This window comes from Ovis aries, chromosome 3 (genome assembly GCF_016772045.2).
Source record: "Ovis aries strain OAR_USU_Benz2616 breed Rambouillet chromosome 3, ARS-UI_Ramb_v3.0, whole genome shotgun sequence".
Classification (NCBI taxonomy): Eukaryota; Metazoa; Chordata; class Mammalia; order Artiodactyla; family Bovidae; genus Ovis; species Ovis aries.
This window is the reverse complement of record NC_056056.1, coordinates 69,173,303-69,190,567: the sequence shown is the minus strand read 5'-3', so window position 1 is coordinate 69,190,567 and position 17,265 is coordinate 69,173,303. Positions and strand designations below refer to the sequence as shown.

The window sequence follows — 17,265 nt, the reverse complement described above, 5'->3', positions numbered from 1 at the left end:
CTGAGGCAGTTGCCCGGGCCGCCCTGTACTGGGGCACACTCTAAGGCATCTGAAGGTATGAGTGAGGCCAGAGTGAGGTGGGAGCCCCAGCATAAGAGTAAGGATTAAAATATGTAGGATTTGAGGTGAGGATTAAAAGTAGTTAAAATGTATACAGTTTTCTGGTCCAGTTTCAACCCGTCAATATCATTCATGCCCTTGGCTCTCTGAGCATTTGCAGACACTGTGGGTGAAAGGGGAGTGAAGAAAAGAGGGCGGGGAGAGGGAAATAGAGGAAGAAAGAACGGACAGAACTGTGGAGGTACTTTGCCTCACTCTTTCCTGCCCTATGCCCCCCAGCAATTACCCTCACGAGAAGTCTTGGCTTTTCCTCCACCTTCAGGCTCGGCTTCAAAATGGAAACAAAGAGCCCTTTGAAAGGAATGAATTCTTGAAAAGCAGTGTTTCTCGCTGTTGTTCAGGCAGCACGCCAGGCTTCCCTGTCCTTCAGTTTCCCGCAGTTTGCTCAGACTCCATGTCCACTGAATCGATGATGCCATCCAACCATCTCATCCTCTGTCACCCCCTCTCTTGCCCTCAGTCTTTCCCAGCATCAGGGTCTTTTCCAGTGAGTTGGCTCTTCACATCAGGTGGCCAAAATATTGGAGTTTCAGCTTCAGCATCGATCCTTCCAATGAATATTCAGGACTGATTTCCTTTAGGATTGACTGGTTTGGTCTCACAGTCCAAGGGACTCTCAAGAGTCTTCTCCAACACCACAGTTTGAAGGCATCAATTCTTTGGTGTTCTGCCTTCTTTATGGTCCAGCTCACACAACCGTATGTGACCACTGGGAAGACCATAGCCTTGACTATACAGACCTTTGTCAGCAAAGTGATGTCTCTGCTTTTCAGCACATAGGTTTGTTACAGTTTTCCTGCCTAGAGGCAGTGGTCTTCTGATACTATGTCCGCAGTCACCATCTGTAGTGAATTTAGAGCCCAAGAAGAGGAAATCTGTCACTACTTCCACCTTTTCCCCTTCTATTTGCCATGAAGTAATGGGGCTTGATGCCATTATCTTAGTTATTTTGAATATTTAGTTTTAACCTGGCTTTTTCACTTTCCTCCTTCACCCTCATCAAGAGGTTCTTTAGTTCCTTTTTGCTTTCTGCCATTGGAGTGATATCACCCACATATCTGAAGTTGTTGATGTTTCTTCTGCTTATCTCAATTCTAGCTTGTAACTCATCCAGCCTGGCATTTCTCATGATGTGCTCAGAGTATAAGTTAAACAAACCGGGTGACAACAGACAGCCCTGTCGTACTGCTTTCTCAATCCTAAACCAATCAGTTGTTCCATGCTGTGCTTAGTTGCTCAGTCGTGTCTGACTTTTGTGACCCCATGGACTGTAGCCTACCAGGCTCCTCTGTCCATGGGGATTCTGCAGGCAAGAATACTGGAATGGGTTGCCATGCCCTCCTCCAGGGGATCTTTCCAGCCCAGGGATCGAACCCAGATCTACCCCATTGCAGGTGGATTCTTTACCCTCTGAGCCACTAGGGAAGCCCCAGTTGTTCAAACGGAGTTTGACTTGCTTCTTGACCTGCATACAGGTTTCTCAGGAAACAAGTAAGGTAGTCTGGTATTCCTATCTCTTTGAGAGCTTTCCACGATTTGTCATGATCCACACAATGGCTTTAATGTAGTCGATGAAACAGAGTTAGATGTTTTTCTGGAATTCCCTTGCTTTCTCTATGATCCAGTGAATGTTGGCAATTTGATCTCTGGTTCCTCTGCCTTTTCTAAACTTAGACTGGATGTCTGGAAGTTCTTGGTTCGCATAATGCTGAAGCCTAGTGTGAGGTATTTTGAGCATGACCTTGCTAGCATGGGAGATGAGTGCAGTCGCCTGATGGTTTGAACATTCTTCACTACTGCCCTTCTTGGGAATTGGAATGAGGATTGACCTTTTCCAGTCCTATGGCCTTTGGGATATATATCCAGAAGTGAACTATTGGATCATATAGTATTTCTATTTTTTATTTTTTTGTGAAGAACTTTTATACTATTTCCCATAATAGCTGTACCAGTTTTACTTTCCTACCAGCAGCGCATGTGGATTTCAATTTCTCCACATCCTCACCAATGCTTTCTTTATGGTTTTGGATAATAGCCATTCTGATATGTATGAAGTGGTATCTCTGTGTGGTTTTCGTTTGCATTTCCCTAATGACTTCTGATGTTGAGCATCTTTCATAATCTTGTTGGCCATTGTATGTTATGTTTGGAGAAATTTCTATTCAAGTCCTTTGACCATTTAAAAATCAAGTTGTTTATTTTGTTGCCAAGCTATAAGAGTTCTTTATATATCTTAGATATTAATCCCTTACCAGATATATAACTTGTAAATAACATCTCTCATTGTATATGTTGCCTTCTCACTCTTGATCATGTCCTGTGACACACAAGCCTTTATTTTGATGTGATCCAGTCTATCTGTTTTTTTTCTTTTGTTACCTGTGCCTTTGGTGTGTTGCCAAATTCAATTTTATGAAGATTTCTTATATATGTTTTATGGTATTGGCTCTTATATTTAGGTCTTTGGTCCATTTTTGAGGTAATTTTTGCATATAGTAGAAAGTAAGGGTCCAATAGCCTTTCTTTTTCCAAAATATTTTTTATAACTAATTTGGGAGCAAAACTTGACTCACACTTAGATGAAGCTGTGTATTGTCTTCATATGTGTAAATATTCATGTGCTTTACTACAGAAATATTTGATTTCAAGATGCTGCCCCAGACTCCACTGGGTCTATCGCAAGAGCAAAATCCAGAATTTTCATATTTCCAAAATGTGCCTATCTCCAAAAATTTCAAACGTATGGGATGGTGGACCTCCAATATAGCTTTCAGTGACTATCAAGGTCTGGAGTTTTCATGCTGGGAGAGACAGTGCCACGCAATGTCAGCATGTGAAACTCTCAGCGTATGTTGAGTAGGATGAGGCTCAAGGCCACTGGTATCAGGCTAATCGTAGGCTTAGCAGCAGCAGGGCTCTAACTCAAGTCTCACACCAAACTCAACAAAAGTTCACTTTGAGTCTGATCATTTTTAAAACAAATTTGTGATCTGGGTAACATAATGAAGCTTAAGTGACTTATAGTGGTAGCAAGAAAAACAAAAAATAAGTGTTAATGCACGGCAATCAAAATGAATTACATCTATGGTCATAAAATACTTGGAGTTAATGGTTATAAATGAGAATGTCTAAAGGAGTACAGTAATTATTCACACAGTATAAGATGCATCATTCATTTATCCACTCATTAAGCATTTATTAGACATCTACTAAGTGTCAGATACATGCCTAGAACTGGTTAGGCTCTTCTAAAAAGTCTGCCTTGGGCATTTTATTGGAGTTTTTGGTGTGTTTGTTTTAACTCTCAACACGTAGTAATTGAATTATTGCTGTGTCTAATGAACTCCGAGTCTGGCGATATCTTGCGTTAGGTCAAGCAGCATTCCCTCAGCCTTGAGCAAGAGAAGGAGCCTGAAGTCTCGAGGACACGAGACGCCCCTCCCCTTCTCGTTGTCTCTGCTGCTCCCACCATCTTGCACACAGGCTATTGCAATTGCTTTGTAACTTGTGTTCCTGCTTCAGCCATTATTCTTAGAACAGCAGCTGGAGGGAATTGTTCAACATTTACTCGAGCCAGCTCACATTTCCTCAAAACCCTGCCGCAATTCCCATTTTCCTCAGAAAAAGAGTCCACATCCCTAGGATGGCCTACCAGCCCGTCCCCCTCCACTCCTCTCCCTCTGCTCTGCCTTCTGCTCAGGCTGCTCCTGTTCCCAGCCCCGTCTCTATGCTCCCAGGCTGCTCCCTCTGCCTGTAGCCCTCTCCCTAGGAATCTGCATGATCACCACCCTTCTCCTTAAAGCCTTCACTCAACTGAAGCTGCCCTGATGACCTTATTCAAAATCAGAAGCCACTCTACCTCCAGGACCCCGGCACTCCTGATCCCGTCCTACATCTTCTCTTCACCTTGCAACAAGCCATATAACTTGCCTGTTTGTTATGTGTGTGGCTGTTTGTTTCTACACGGGCAGGAGCCTCTTTGTTCCCTGATACCTCCTAAGCTCTGAGAACAGCGCCTGGCCCAGGCTGGTACCCTGAAAACAGACAAATAAATGAAGAGTGTGTTGTGGGCCTGGAGCACAGAATGACAGGTGATGAGGCTGCAGAGGGAGGAACAGATAACTGCTGTGTTCAAGCCTGGCCCCCACAGACCAGCAGTAGGAGGTCATAGAAAGGCTTCAGGGAGTGAGCGTCACGGTCAGGGCTGCACCTGCTCTGGAGCAGGAAGTGGGGCAGGATTAGAGGTGGGAGCCCAGGTAACTCTTCCACACTGCCTATTCTCAATACCATTCTTCTTCTTCAGAGTACACTGAGAATCATTCAGTCCAGTGGTTCTCAGTCAAGGTGTTTTTATCTCCCGGAAGACATTTGGCATTGTCTGGAGACACTTTTGGTTGTCTCCTGGGTGGGTGCTACTGGCATTCCCGAATACAGGACACTGGTAAACATCCTACAACGACAACTAGTGATGATAGACACCTCGACTAAGAATTTTTCGGCCGCAGATGTTAACAGTGGCATGATTGAGAAACCCTGGGATAGAAGGTTCAAAGGACTGATTCTCAGATCTGAGAACAGCCTTGTTGATGTGAGAGACAAAGCAAGTATCTTCTGGGATTCTCCTGGTCCCTTGGGTGCTTGATGGCTCACTTCCACTGCCATCACCTCCATCACCTCTCTCCTGCCTGCTCACCTTTATCCTTTGGGGTTTGCCTGTTACGTCGCTGTTGTTCTGAGGAAGCGGAGGCCCTGGAGAGGAACATGTGAGAGCTGAGGGTGGTTAGGTGTGCCACCACTGGCACATATACTGTTGTTTGTTCAGACTCCACGTGGAATGAGGTGTCAGACAAGCAAAGGCTGACTGTCTGGTTCTTTCTGGTAGTAGGTCCCCTGTAAACACTCCAAGTAAGCCAGCCTCCTTGGAAAACCAGCCTGGGTATTCCTTCCCTGGAGTGGAGGCAGCTTAACAAGTGTTTCTGTCTTCCGGGGTTCCGTGAGGCTGTGTGATCCTTCAGAATTCCTGAGGCTGTGGGATTTGGGATCCTGTGAAGTGGATTTTGAAATAGCCAGGGGCTTAGTAAAGAATATCTGCTGGAAGTTCTCAGACAGAGAGCCTTTGTAGACAGGAGCAGCAGGCTGTGGACACTTCATGTCACAGACTCACGGCGCTTTGTGTTTTTTTTTTTAACTTTATATTTTGTATTGAGGTACAGCTGATTATGGGGCTTCCCTGGTGGCTCAGACGGTAAAGCGTCTGCCTGTAATGTGGGAGACCCAGGTTCGATCCCTGGGTCGGGAAGATCCCCTGGAGAAGGAAATGGCAACTCACTCCAGTATTCTTGCCTGGAGAATTCCATGGATTGAGGAGGCTGGTAGGCTACAGTCCACGGAGTCGCAAAGAGTTGTACACGACTGAGCAGCTGATTAACAATGTTATGATAGTTTCAGGTGAACAGTGAAGGAACTCAATCATTCATATCCATGTATCCGTTCTCCCCCATCCCTCCTCCCATCCAGGCTGCCACATAACATTGAGCAGAGTTCCATGTGCTATACGGTAGGTCCTTGTTGGTTATCCATTTTAAATATAGCAGTGTGTACATGTCTATATCAAACTCCCTAACTGTCCCTTCCTCTCAGCAACCATAAATTTGTTCTCTACATCTGTGAGTCTCTTTCTGTTTTGTAAGTAACTGTATCATTTTCTTTTGAGATTCCACACATAAGATATGTCATAGTATATTTCTCCTTCTCTATCTGACTTACTTCACTCAACATGACGATCTCTAGGTCTATATGTTGCTGCAAGTGGATTTATTTCATTCTTTTCAATGGCTGAGTAATATTCCATTGTATAAATGTACCACATCTTTCTTCTTTATCTATTCCTCTGTCGATGGACAGTTACGTTACTTCCGTGTCTCGATTATTGTAAATAGTGCTTCAGTGAACACTGGAGTGCGTGTATCCTTTCAGATCCTGTTTTCCTCCAGATATGTGCCCAGGAGTGGGATGGCAGGGTCATATGGTAGCTATATTTTTAGCTTTCTAAGGAATTTCCATACTGTTCTCCATAGCGACCATACCAATTTACATTCCCACAAACAGTGTAGGAGGGTTCCCCTTTCTCCACACCCTCTCCAGTATTTATTGTTTGTGGATTTTTTGATGATAACCAATCTGGATGGTGTGAGGTGATATCTCGTTGTAGTTTTGATTTGTAGTTTTCTCATGACTAGTGATGTTGAACATCTTTTCATGTGCCTCTTGGCAATCTGTATGTCTTCTTTGGAGAAATGTCTGTTTCCGTCTTCTGCCCATTTGTTGATTTGTTTATTTTGACACTTTTAAGTGTTATGAGCTGTTTGTAAAATTTGGAAACTTATCCCTTGTCAGTCACATCATTTGCAAATATTTTCTCCCAGTCTATGGTTTGTCTTTTTTTTTCATTGTTTCCTTTGTTATTTAAAAGATTTTGAATTTAAATAGGTCCCATTTGTGTTTTTTTTTTTGTCCTTATTTCTATTATATTGGGAGATGGATCAAAAAAGATATTGCTGCAATTTACGTCAGTATTCTGCATGATGCTTTGTTTTAAACACACTGCATGTAGCATCCCATTTTTCCTTCAATAGCCCTGGGGTCTCCTGGCAGGGCTGGCTCCTGGAGCATGAGATCTGCCTCGTTGCACATGGCTCCATGCTCTGAAGAGTCTTACACTCGGTTTAGTGGTTGCTGTCACCATCTTGAAATTCTTCATTATATTTAAGAATTTAAGTGTTAGTCACTCATTCATGTCTGACTCTTTTGTAACCCCAGGGACTGTGGCTCACCAGGCTCCTCTGTCCATGGGCTATTCCAGGCAAGAATACTGGAGTGGGTAGCCATTCCCTTCTCCAGAGGATCTTCCCTGGGGATCAAACCCACATCTCTCATGTCTCCTACATTGGCAGGGAGGCTCTTTACCACTAGTGCCACCTGGGAATGTGTATGGAAACACAAAAAAAGCTGAAACAGCCAAAGTAATTTTAAGAAAGAAAGAGCTGGAGGAATCAGGTGCCCTAACTTCAGACTATACTACAAAGCTACAGTAATCAAAACAGCATGGTATTGGCACAAAAACAGAAACAAACCTCAATGGAAAAGGACAGAAAGCCCAGCAATAAATCCACACACCAATAATCAAGCTCCCTCTTCCCTTGGAGTGTAATCTGTCTCCTGCTCACCCTTATATTGCCTTTTACCTGGGGCACTCCTTAATATTGCACCTTTAATAAGGCTAGTAGAAGGCCATCACCCTGTCTTGTTTGACCTTTGATACCATGTCCTGGGGGTGCATCCACCGAGAAGGGAAATACCCTTTTGGAGAAGAGAGTTTACCCCAGACTTGCACAGCCTGCAGCCTCATCTTCTCTCTATCACCTGCTCACTCTGGGACTTGGGGCAAATATTGCAAACTGTCTGTGCTATGGTTTCCTCGTGTATTCAACAGATATTTACTGTCCCCACCTAGGGCCCCGTGCTGTTCAAGAGCCTCCTCTTGAATTGCCATAGCCTTTTCAGGCACATGTGCAAAGCTCTGGGTGCAGGGCTGGGAGTATCTGAGAGAACCATTCCTGCCCATTTACAGGACTGGCTTGTTTGACTCAGAAAAGATTTCTCAAAGTTGCACTTATTTTTGGCTATCTTCTCATCAGGCCTTCTGCTTTCTAATCTACTACAGTAGTTTTCCAATATCTGGCTGAAGAACCACTGTATTAGAATTGGCCCAGAAATCTGAATTTTCAACAGTCTGTCTAAAGGCTGAGAACACACACTAGCTTCAGAACAGCTTGGTAGTGACTGGTTCTTAACAAGTGGTTCTCGGCTGGTTCTCAACAAGTGGTTCTCAGCCCTGGGGAGCTAAAAATAAGTATGCCCTGATCCACTCCAGACCAACTGAGAGAAATCTCTGGGTGGGATAGAGGCATCCATGTTTTAAAAACATTTTCCATGTAGGTTCTGATGAACAGTAAGGTTTGGAGCAACTGTTCTTGGTTTTTACCATATATCAGGCCTCAGCGCACCAGGTTTAAGAGCACCGATAAGTACCACCCCTTCATGGATTGCAGCCTTGTCATGGTGACGGGGCTTGCATAACTCAATGGAGCTAGTAACCATTCCATGCAGGGCCACCAAAGATGGACAGGTCTTACTGAAGAGTTCTGACACACCGTGGTCCATTGGAGGAGGAAACGGCAACCCGTTTCAGTATTCTTGCCACAAGAATGAACAGCATGAAAAGGTAAAACGATATGATACCAGAAGATGAGCCCCCTAGGTAGGAAGGTGTCCAATATGCTACTGGGATGAGATGGTTAGATAGCATCATTGAATCAGTGGACATGAATTTGAGCAAACTCCAGGAGATAGTGGAGGACAGAGGAGCCTGGCGTGCTGCAACCCATGGGGTCACAAAGGGTTGGACACAGCTTAGTGACTGAACAGCAACAATAAGGACCAACTCCCTTCCCCTCCCCACTGCCAGTCTTCCCTTCTTGGGCCAAATAATTAAGGGAAAAGCATTTTAAAGTTTTCTTTGTGTGTCAGATACAGCCGTTCCTTCTGAGAGTCAGCAATGCTAACATATCAAAATGATAACAAACAACACAACAAATATGTTGTAACCCAGGGCTGTAACTGACAGACTCAGGGAGGACACAGCAGCAGCTTCCCAGCTCCTGGTGCTGACCCCGGCCTGGGGACAGACTCTGACCACACGCACAGCAAGCTGTTCTCCATGGAGATGTGAATCTAATAAAAACCTGCTGGTTGAAATCACAGCAACAATAACATACTTACTGATACTGAGTGCCAGACACAGATTGATACTGAGTGCCAAGACATTGGGTCAAGTGTTTGAATACATGCTTGCCCTGAATCTTCATAACAGTGCTGTGATGTGTGAGTGCTAATATTCTCTCCAGGTTACGGGTGGGGCAGCCAAAGATCTGAAAGATTAAACACTTGCCGTGTCGCAGATCTGGGATATAAATCCAGTCCATGTACTTAACTGTTCAATGAACTAGTGAAAAATAAGCCATGTCCTTTAGGTCTGTGTTGATATTCATGATACTCATGGATTAGATCTCCCCATGCCCAGGTTTCAGGACTGTCACAGAGAAGATTGAAAAGTTACTGTTTTCCACTTCCTGGTCTGAATATAAAATCTGGGCAAAGAGCTGGTGTGAATTTGATGTTAGCCTTAGAGTTTTTCTGTTGAAGTGGGTGGTTGCTCTATACTGCCATCTGCTGGCTGTCTGAACCAAGCACAGGCCAGAGCCCCATACTTCTCACAGTGGAGCTAGTGACAGAGGAGGTCATTGAATTCAAAATGTGCACCCCTCACCAAAACGCCTTCCTCTGAAACACACACACTTTTTCATAAGAAAAGAGAATTTCTACAGTTTGAAATAATTAGGATGGTTTTCCCTGGCTTTCTTTTCACTCTTGGTGAATTTCTGACCATATTCCAAATAATGCCTTATATTTGTCTGACTCCCAGAGCAGAAGATAGGACAGCTTAATTCCTTCCCAGTGCAGCGGTCACCTCGGCCAGCCTAGCTTGGAAATTGTGGTTAGGTTACCGTTCTCTGCATTTGTGTCAGAGAAGCTAAAACCAAGCCTGGATGGACGGGAGCAGGGACCTACATATCAGAACCTTGTTAGGAACCTGCCTCTCCACAGTGTACGCATAAAAGCTAGTCTGACCTGCACAACAGCAGTTAGGTTCAGAAATGAAGAAAACAGGGCGCTACTAGGAAACTGGAAGACAGCTCTCTACCCACTGAGGTGTCCTTAGGAAGCAATTCCCATTTTAAATAGTTCTCTTGGAAGTGAGAGTGGCTTAGCGTCTCGTCTGTCTCTGTAGGTAGACCCCTGGGACCGCTTGTCTGATGTGACAGAATCAAGTTTATCGGTTTGAAGAACTGAGTTTTTTGTGGAGAGCCTGAGTTGGTCTCTAGGGAAAATGTTCACAGCTCACTAAATTTATGTTGTAAACAATGAAAATGAGATGACTCCTCCCTTGGCTCTCTCTCCTTCTCCCTTGCCCCTACATATAGTCAGGAACAATCCATATCAGTTTAACTTCATTGCTTTTGCTACATGTTAAAGCTCCTCCCTTATGCTGGTTGGTTCAGTGGACGCCTTTTTTAAAATGAAATCTGCTATAAAACACAGCCTGTGAATTACTAAGGGAAAAGCAGCAGTGGGATCCTTAGACTCTGCCTCTCATCTCTCATTTCCCTGTGGTTTCCTTGCCAGGCCCCTTGAGGCTCTTCTAAGGATCCAAGAGCTCCCTGGGCAGAGTCTGAATATACAGCTAGGTGCTGCATAGCTTGACTGCTTTGTCAGTCTAGTCTGGGGTGGAAGGTTCTTCTTTGTTCTAAACCTCTTAAAGACAAAGCAAATATTTTTAAAATGTTAACGTATCAATTCCATGTGATAGGTTGCTTGTTATAGTATTCTTGAACATTCTGAATGTGTTCCCCAAACAGGAAGTTAAAAAATAGTGGGGATGGTGGGAGAAAAGTGTTTGTACACTGGTGGTTCTTAGGGAGAAATTTTGTGTTCAAGCCATTTAGTTCAAGGCCATGGGGAGAACTCACCTGTTCATGCTTGTAGTGGAGCTGTGGGTGCCAGGTCTGCTTGGAAAGGTAAGTCTTTAGCACAGTCAGTGGAATCATAAAGGGATTGTGGTTTGAATATTTTGATAACTGTTGGGGTCCTTTAATGGACCAGAACCTGGCGGTCCGGAGGCGACGATAAGAAAGTGAAAGAGAGAAAGAGGCTGATACTCCCTGGTTTATGCAGAAAGCCAATAAATCCTTGACACAGAACTTGTGTCTCTCACGAAGGCACCGGGTGCCCTCTCTAGGTGGGGTGAAGGCACAGGGTGCCTTCTCGAAAGAGTCTTAGAAGCCCGGGCAGGAGAGTGAGCAAGATGGGTCTCTGCTCCAAGCAATCAGTGGAAGAGAGAGAGAGAGAAAGAAAGAAAGACACGGGGACTCAAGCTCTGATGGAGCAAAGGTGCTTTAATGATTTTTCTGTGAGTATATATAGGCTGTAGTACCAGAAGTTTCTTTCGTCAATGATAAAGATCAGAGAACCAAATGTACAGTAACCGTTACCAAGGGAACAGGGATGATGATGGTCACAACGTCAGGAGACAATCCGTGTCTCAAGAAAGGGGATCGAAACTAAGCAGTTTTGTCATAAAGAGAATATTTACTAAAGGAGATTCAAGCCTGTCTCACACCATGACCCCAGTTCCTGGGAGCAGCATGCTGTTCCGCTTAAAAAGAAACAAAGGACTTGTGAGAAACAGCAGGTAGGAATCTCCTGTTAAACACTCCCTGACAGGTAACAGTTAAAATACATAGCATATTGCTGAGATATATGTGTGTATATGTATAATATGTGTGTGTATGTATCATTTTTATTGAGATACAGTTGAACTATAACCTTAGTTTCAGGTATATAAAATAATGTTGACATATGATGTGTGTGTGTATAATATATTTGTCTCTAAATGATAACCTCAAGTTTAGTTAACATCACTACACATAGTTATAAATTTTTTTCTTGTGATGAAAACATTTAAGATCTATTCTCTTGGCTGCTTTTAAATACACATTACAGTGTTGCTAACTGTACATGTACATAATGCTTACATCACACCCCCAGGACTTCCCTGCTTCACGACTGGAAGTCTGTGCCTTTTGATTACCTTCACTCATTTTGCCTGCTGTCCACCCCAGTCCCTGGCAATCACCAATCTGTTCTGTGTATCTGTGAGATTTGGGGGTTTTGTTATTTCTTTTTTAGGTTCCACATATATTCCCATAATATTTATCTTTCTCTATCTGACATATTTCACATATCCTTATGCCCTCAGAAGCCACCCACGTTGTCCCGAATGGCAAGAATTTTGTGTGTGTGGCTGAATAATAATCCATTATCTGTGTGTATGTCACATTCTATCGGTCTGTTGGTGAAGAGTTAGGTTGTTTCCATGCTGTGGCTATGGTGAGTCATGTTACAGTGAACATGGGGTACAGATACGTTTTACGGATAGTGGTTTTGTTCCCTTCAGATAACATTCAGGAGTGAAACTGCTGGATCCTCTGGTAGTTCTATTTTTAATTTTTGAGGCACCTCCATGCTGTTACCCACAGTGGCTGTGCCAGTTCACATTCCCATAGTACACAAGGGCCACCTTTTCTCCCCATTCTTGCCAGCATTTGTTATTTCTCAGCTCTAGAAAAAAAATAGCCATCATAAAAAGTGTTAGATAATATCTTATTGTGGTTTTGATTTGCATTTCTCTGACTAGGGATGTGGAACACTTTTCGAGTACCTATTATCTGTATGTCTTCTTTGGAAAAACGTCTATTCAGGTCCATTTTGTAATCAGATTGTTTGGGGTTTTTGCTGTTGAGTTGTATGAGTTCTTTATATATTTTGAATATTAACTCCTTATCAGATGTATGATTTGCAAGTATTTTCTCCCATTGGGTAGGTTGCCTGGCCATTTTGTTGATTGTTTCCTTTGCTGTGAGCAAGCTTTCTTAGTTTGATGTGTTCCTACTTCTTTATTTTTACTTTCATTGCCTTTCCTTTTGGTGTCAGAGCCACAAAGCCATCACCAAGACTGATGTCAAGGAGCTCACTGCCTATGTTTTCTTCTAGGAGTTTTAGGGTTTCAGGTCTTAGGTTCAAGTCTTTAATCCATTTAGAGTTTATTTTTGTATGTTTCTTTTATATGTGGCTGTCTAGTTTTTCCAACACCATTTGTGGAAGAGATTGTCCTTTCCCTGTTGTGTATTCTTGTGTATATTATTTTAATTGATTTTGGCATGTAGATACCTGCTTACAAATGTCTGGCTCCTCCTTAGAATGCAAACTCCATAAGGGCATGAGCCTGGCTTGTTCAGTGTTTAAGCTCTAGTCTTGGGCATGTAATAGGTGCTCAATAAATATTTTTGTATGTAAACTAATGACTATATCCATCCTCTGAAATGGTCTCATTGAGGATGAGGAGGTTGTCTTTTATTTCTTGGTATCTCCAAAGACTCAAGAAATGTTTATGACTTTAATATCTTATTCTTTTAACAATTCGTACTGAGTATCTACCACTATACTAGGTGTGGAGGACACAAAGGTGTATAAAACTGAGAATACTCTTGTCTTCACAGATGTTAGTAAGGGGGGGCAATAAATATAATAAGTAAACTGTCTGATTTTTTTGCTGATGTTAGAATGTAATTAATATCTCTCTTCCTGTTTCTCAAGGACGAAGTCTTATACCTCTCCTGTAATAAAATTATAGATGATGCAAAGCCTGCTAGGGAGACGACAAATTCACCCCCCTCCTAGAAGAAATAGGAATATGTTAATAAAAGCATGGGGAGGAGATACAGACAAGAAAGGGACAGTAGCAAAAGGATTTTTTTCTCCTCAGCTGAGCCTCCTGCCTGTCAGCCTGCCATCTTATCCTGACTGTTTTCCCCACACATCTGTCCTTTCCAACCTTGAAAGCCTGCGGTGGTGTTTGCAGTGGAGGATTTTGAGTGATTGACCCTGAAACTAGCCGTTGCCAAGGTATCGCTACTTACTACTCACAGCAGGAATAATAAATCTGCCTGCGTGCTGTCTCCATCCATTTCAAGATACATAGCAATGCATTCAGAGCAGGGGGTAAGGAGAGCTATCTCATGTAAGGATAGCCTTATCCCTTAAAAAAAATTCTATTTTGTAGATAAATTCATTACCTCATTAGATCCTTTTAAGATCATTATGAGCCAAGATGAGGATTTCAGTTAGGGCGTTCAGATACCACCAACTAACTCTTCTGTCGTCCAGCATTTGTCTTGCAATTTTTTTTAACAGATTGTACTTTTTAGAGCAATTTTAGGTTCACAGCAAAATTGAGTGGAAAGTACAGATATTTCTCATATACTTCTGCTCTCCTACACACACAGCCTCCCTATCAACATGGCCCACCAGAATGGTACAATGGTTACAGTGGATGGACCTGCATTGATATATCATCTCCCAAAGCCTATAGTTCACATTAGGGTTCACTCTGAGTGTTGTATTAATATATTCTTTGAGTTTTGACACGTATAACATGTACCTACCATTATGGATCCTACAGACTTTCACGATGCTAAGAATCCTCTGTGTGTCTGCCTATTCATTCCCGTGTCTTAGACCTTTTCATTCTTCAATAAAGTAATTAGAATTTTATTGAATAGATCTGAAATTTTTTGATAGAATTATTTAATAGGTCTTTCGACATACTAAAGCTGCTTTCCTGGTTAATACATATTTCAAAAAATGTAAATTTAATTATTTTTATAGCCTACTTTACTTCCAGAATGGTCCTGATTTGGATGATAAATTACATGGTCTTCATAATTATAGTCTACATTTATGGTCCCCAGAGAGAAGGGGAGTCTCCCTGGGATGCCAGTCAGTATAGAGCAGGACTGAAGTCCAGGTACTCTGACTTCTGTTAGTTTCTGCAACAGAGACACAAAGCCCACTGGAGAGGCAGCTCAGATCTTAAAGGTTATCACATCCTTAAGTAGTTTGAAGTAGTTGTGAAAGTGGGATGGCTTATGTACTTCTAATTCAGACATGAGAAGATTCACTGTGTAAGTAAATAAATAATGTACCTTGTAAGGAACGGAATAGACCACAAGAAGTCCACACAATCAAAACTCAGGCAGGCAAGTTGAGAATCTACTTAGAGAGGATGGAATGATATGAGGGGGAAGGTTGGATTTAAAAGGAGTACTGCACTTTTAGAGAAGTTTCCATAAATTGTTAAGCCAATGAAGAATAATATCTTCAAATGTTTGACGGTATTCTGAGACTGAAATTGGAATTTCATTTGCGTATTTCTGGGACATGGTGCATCTGTTATCCAGCAGAATGAGGCTCGGTTCTGATCAAATACATACTATACTTGCCTAACATGATAATTAACTGTTCTGTAGTATCACCCACATGTAATTATCTTACAATGCTAGCATCGTAAGGATTGAAGTGATTATTAACTTTTCCATAGCAAGTCAGAAGGAAATTATTTTAAAGGAGGTTAAGTTTTCATTAAGACCAATTCCTGCTCTTATATTCACTTTAATGTCATATTTAATATAGACTTTGCTGTATCTTCCCAACCCAGGGATCAAACCCAGGTATCCCACATTACAGCAGATAGTTTACCAACTGAGCCACAAGGGAAGCCCAAGAATACTGGAGTGGGTAGCCTATCCCTGCTCTAGCGGATCTTCCTGACCCGGTTCTCCAGATCTGCTGGAGGGGATAGTCTGGGTTGGGAAGATCCGCTGGAGAAGGGATAGGCTACCCACTCCAGTGTCCTTGGGCTTCCATTGTGGCTCAGCTGGTAAAGAATCCTCCTGCAGTACGGCAGACCTGGGTTTGGTCTCTGGGTTGGGAAGATCCCCTGGAGAAGGGAAAGATTACCCACTCCAATATTCTGGCCTAGAGAATTCCATGTACTGTATAGTCCATGGGGTTGCAGAGAGTCAGACATGACTGAGCACTTTGACTCACTCACTTCGCTTGCTATAAAACCACATAGTTAGCCTAAGTCAGACAGGAAAGAGCAGTCTTTCCTTTACAAAACAGGTTACAAGGGGTGTGGTCGGGGCCAGCACATGGAAGGCTGTGGTCAATAATGCAGAGTGCTGTGTGGCTTGGTTGTCCACCCCCAGGCATTGTTTGGCTGTGTTACCTTAGAGGCTCTCCTGCTGACAAGGCTTTAACTTCAGGTGTTTTATCTGTGAATGGTGTGGAAGTATGCTTTTACTTTACTCATGTATTTTCTTTGTCAGGCCTCTCTATCCGGAGTGTGTGCTGGAAAGCAGACCGCCTCCTAGCAGGGACCCAGGACAGCGAGATATTTGAAGTAATCGTGCGAGAAAGGGACAAACCAATGCTGATCCTGCAGGGTCACTGTGAGGGGGAGCTCTGGGCTCTGGCCCTGCACCCCAAGAAGCCACTGGCCGTGACGGGCAGTGACGACCGCTCTGTCAGGTGAGGCCCAGCAGTGTTGCCGTAACCTCACACACCTCCCTGGGGTGACAGATTGATTTTGCCCAAGCTTGCTTGTTGCTTTAAGAGAAGGATAACCCACAGTGCAGAACCTCACAGTTTCCAAACACAATGCTGAGACATTTTGCTTAACAACAGTTGGCTTCTTGATCTCTTTTTGTTGCTATCTTTCTTGGGCCCCATATTAAGTCAAGAGAATGTTCTCAGAAGTGAAAATACACTCCCACTGGGTAGATTGGCCTCCAGGTTTCTTTCAGTTGAAGATGTGAACTGAGTTCACTCATCTGTGATAAAGTCATATTTCCCCCTCATATCTTCTGTCCTTCTGGGGGCAGCTTAGCAGTTTCACAGCCTACTCACTTTTTATCAGTTTAGTTGGAGATTAGAGATCTCAAATAGAACTGAAGTTCTGATTTTCCAAAGTCATCTTTAGCATGAGAGTCATTAATTCTTTCTTTGTAAATTCTCATGTGGAATTTTGAGCAATGTCCTCAAATCAAGGGAAAGTGCTGGTTCCTAAGAAAATGTGCTGATTTTATTAGGGCCTCAGCGGTTCTTACTATGGATCACTTGTTGTTTGAGAGCTCGACAGTAATAAAATGAGCAGAATACTATGCTTCCACTGTTCTTGTGACTGTTGAGAGACTGGAACATATGATTTGAAAGTGTGAGATGAAAGCTGTTACACTGAATCCAGCGTTTTTGTATTTACTACTGAACTTTAAATGTGCTCAACAATAAGCAGGCCAGAAAGAGAGTCCGTGGCAGTGAGAGGAAGAGACTGATTGATCAATTCATCGATGGATTACTGCTTCTAAGTTTGAATAGCTAAACAGGAGGACTGGACACAAGACCTAAGGTCATTACTCTCCCTCCCCACCCTTATTCTGTATTTTTGTGAATCCAGTCAAGATGCAGTCAGTATATTCATTAGCATAAATCCAAAGATAAATCCACTGTTCAGTTTGCACCCAGCACTAAAGTCTCATCAATCTAAAAATCATTGAAAACAATTAC

The 17,265-nt window shown here is 42.8% G+C and overlaps 1 protein-coding gene across 11 annotated transcripts in view; it reads left to right on the top strand.

Annotated features, from left to right (window-relative positions):
* EML6 (EMAP like 6) overlaps positions 1 to 17,265 on the top strand; it is a 324,086-nt gene that overhangs the window by 173,459 nt on the left and 133,362 nt on the right. For all 11 annotated transcript variants that reach the window (XM_060412191.1, XM_060412190.1, XM_012171476.4 and 8 more), the window contains one exon: positions 16,029 to 16,230. In XM_060412191.1, coding sequence (XP_060268174.1) covers positions 16,029 to 16,230 — 202 coding nt within the window. The remainder of the gene's footprint in view (positions 1 to 16,028; positions 16,231 to 17,265) is intronic.